The sequence below is a fragment of the Oculina patagonica genome, chromosome 14 (genome assembly GCF_052425735.1).
Source record: "Oculina patagonica isolate OP01 chromosome 14, crgOcupat, whole genome shotgun sequence".
Taxonomy (NCBI): domain Eukaryota; kingdom Metazoa; phylum Cnidaria; class Anthozoa; order Scleractinia; family Oculinidae; genus Oculina; species Oculina patagonica.
Window position 1 is genome coordinate 25,169,137 of NC_135771.1, and position 2,257 is coordinate 25,171,393.

The following is a 2,257-nucleotide window of genomic DNA, read 5'->3' on the forward strand; positions in this document are numbered from 1 at the left end:
ATCGTACGGCACCGATCGCTTTGAAAGGTTTTGAAGGCATTGCACGGGGATTTGAACTGGGACACTTGACTCCTCTGTGCCCTGTGGAAACTGGGGAGAGGCAAAAATCCCGTGGGTGGCGGGGGGGATGCCAGCGTTTCTCATAGCGTGTCTCCCCAGTTCGCTCGCGTTCGTAAACCAAGAGGCGGCCCGTCGGACGAACGATCGATCTCTACGACTTCACGGAAAAATAGGGGACTGTGAACAGTCTAAGTAAACCGTGCATGTGGGCACAATTTAATTAAAGGAATGCACTGAATCTTATTTTGAAGTTTGATGTGATTTTAAACTGATATCCGACCCAAATAAGAGACTTTTGTCGTCAAAATAGCTTCGGGTTATCACTCGTCCCCGCCCATACGATAGAAGTGTAGGGCTTCTTTAACATTCCTCTTTTCCAAGAGAGTTGTTTCCTTAGCCGCTTAATAAACAGGGTAAATGTTGAATAATATGATCCCACAAAATGGTCAGCATGAGCACAAATGAGCTGCTCGCACAATCCTAACATGTCTTGAACGACAGCGGCGTTTATGTCTCCAAGGTTTAACCGATCATGGAAGTCTTCAGCAAAGAGTAAATTATACCCAGCTTCACTGAAAGGTTTAAACCAAGTTTTGTTCTGCTCGTCCGTCGCAATGTAAAGAGTTTTTGTTAAGTTCACTGCCTCTCGTATGTTTAAAAGCTGTAACCAGGAGTCCTGTTTCATGCGAAAGCTCGAGGGATGGTCCGTTCTGCGCACATGCATTGCATTAAAAGGGCGACCTATCGCTTCTAAGACATCCGCGACGCGTTTCCGAATGTCAGGCGCGAAACGAAGGAATCGCATTATCCACTCATGCGTGTTCAAAACAATTGTCTTATCAAAGAACAGCAGCTCTCTAATATACAAAGATCCCTCGGAGAAATACAACATATCTTCTGTTCTGTTTGTTAGCTCATCCCGGATTCCCCAAACAGGTCGAGCACTTGTATTGTCAAATTGTTTTAATTCTGTTTTGCAAATGCGACGATATAGAGGAAGGTCTCCATGGCTGGGTAGGTTTCTTTCCATATGTCGACGAAGAAGTTTCCACTTTTCTTTATCTGTTTTCTTCGGAATGGCATCAACCCATAGTCCTACCAGTCCGTTGTGACAAACGCGGTGCCACCTTAAATGTTTGTATTTCTCTAGAAACTCCACATGACTTGACGTAACTTCTTTAACAGGGACAAGTGTCGACAATTTCTTCAGGTCAATAACTCTCGATAATGGCAGTAGCTTGTGTTCAGGAAGCATGTTGTATGTTTCATAACCTCCAGACATTTTCCGACTTCTTTTTAGTCGAAGTATTTCTTGGTGTGGCGCTAAAGGGTGGACGATAAGAGTTCTGTTTAACAACTTGGCCAAAATAACCGCGTTTTCGAAGGCCACACGTTGATTATTCCATCCCCCGCCAGGTGGTTGATAAGACAGGTATTTCATTTCTTGGTTGTTTTCACAAACTAGTTTCCCGTCAATATAAACTTTCTGTTTAGATAAACACAACATTTCGTTCAGGGATGTATTCCACAATGTCGAAGATCTGTGTGGGAATTTCGTCATTGTATAAATCGTCGCGAATATTGAGCAAATAAAAATAAAACACAGAATCTTTTTTCGCAGTATCATGGCCGTCACAACGCGCTGTTGACCTTTAAAGGCAGTAAATATCAGTTTCCAAAGTATCATTCGAAGCATTGAAATAAACCAAGCGATGTAATACCTGCTTCGGTTTTTCCTGAACGAGTGAACCCCGTTGTTTCGGTTCATATGCAAGGGTAAATACCGCGGCCTTGATGGTTTTCTATCCATTTTTCTGGTTCAAATGCTTCGTGGATTTTGAAGAGGTTCAAACGGGGAAAAATATTTCATCCGTGAAAGAAAATAACTCATGCATCCATTACTTCATAACACATTGTCTTGTCGCCAGCCGGCCTTTTTTCCTTGTGGTAAAATTGATGTTTGTGATAGACTTGACGCTTTCTGATTACAGGTATTTTATACCTTTCTATTTGGAAATTGAACCATAGTTTATGTAGGAAAATGGTTGTGAAATCAGGCAAAATTATTTGTTATATATGTATTTGTTCACATTTCTTAGCTTTTCAGACCGTGTCTTAAAGTCAGTAGGTTTTGACACGCTTCCGGGTGACCAATCAATGGAGCCGTTACGGTTACTTAATTTAGCCAAAGTGTGTG

At 42.0% G+C, this 2,257-nt stretch overlaps 1 protein-coding gene across 1 annotated transcript; it reads right to left on the reverse strand.

The window, feature by feature from the left end:
• Positions 1 to 279: 279 nt before the first annotated feature.
• LOC144639033 (uncharacterized) lies at positions 280 to 1,870 on the reverse strand. The gene has a single exon (XM_078498296.1). It carries the CDS (start codon positions 1,868 to 1,870, stop codon positions 362 to 364), a length of 1,509 nt encoding a protein of 502 aa, XP_078354422.1. The 3' UTR covers positions 280 to 361.
• Positions 1,871 to 2,257: the final 387 nt, after the last annotated feature.

Excerpts from the sequence above, each read along its gene's own strand:
- LOC144639033 (XM_078498296.1), bottom strand. The coding sequence starts at position 1,870 with ATGGATAGAAAACCATCAAGGCCGCGGTATTTACCCTTGCATATGAAC.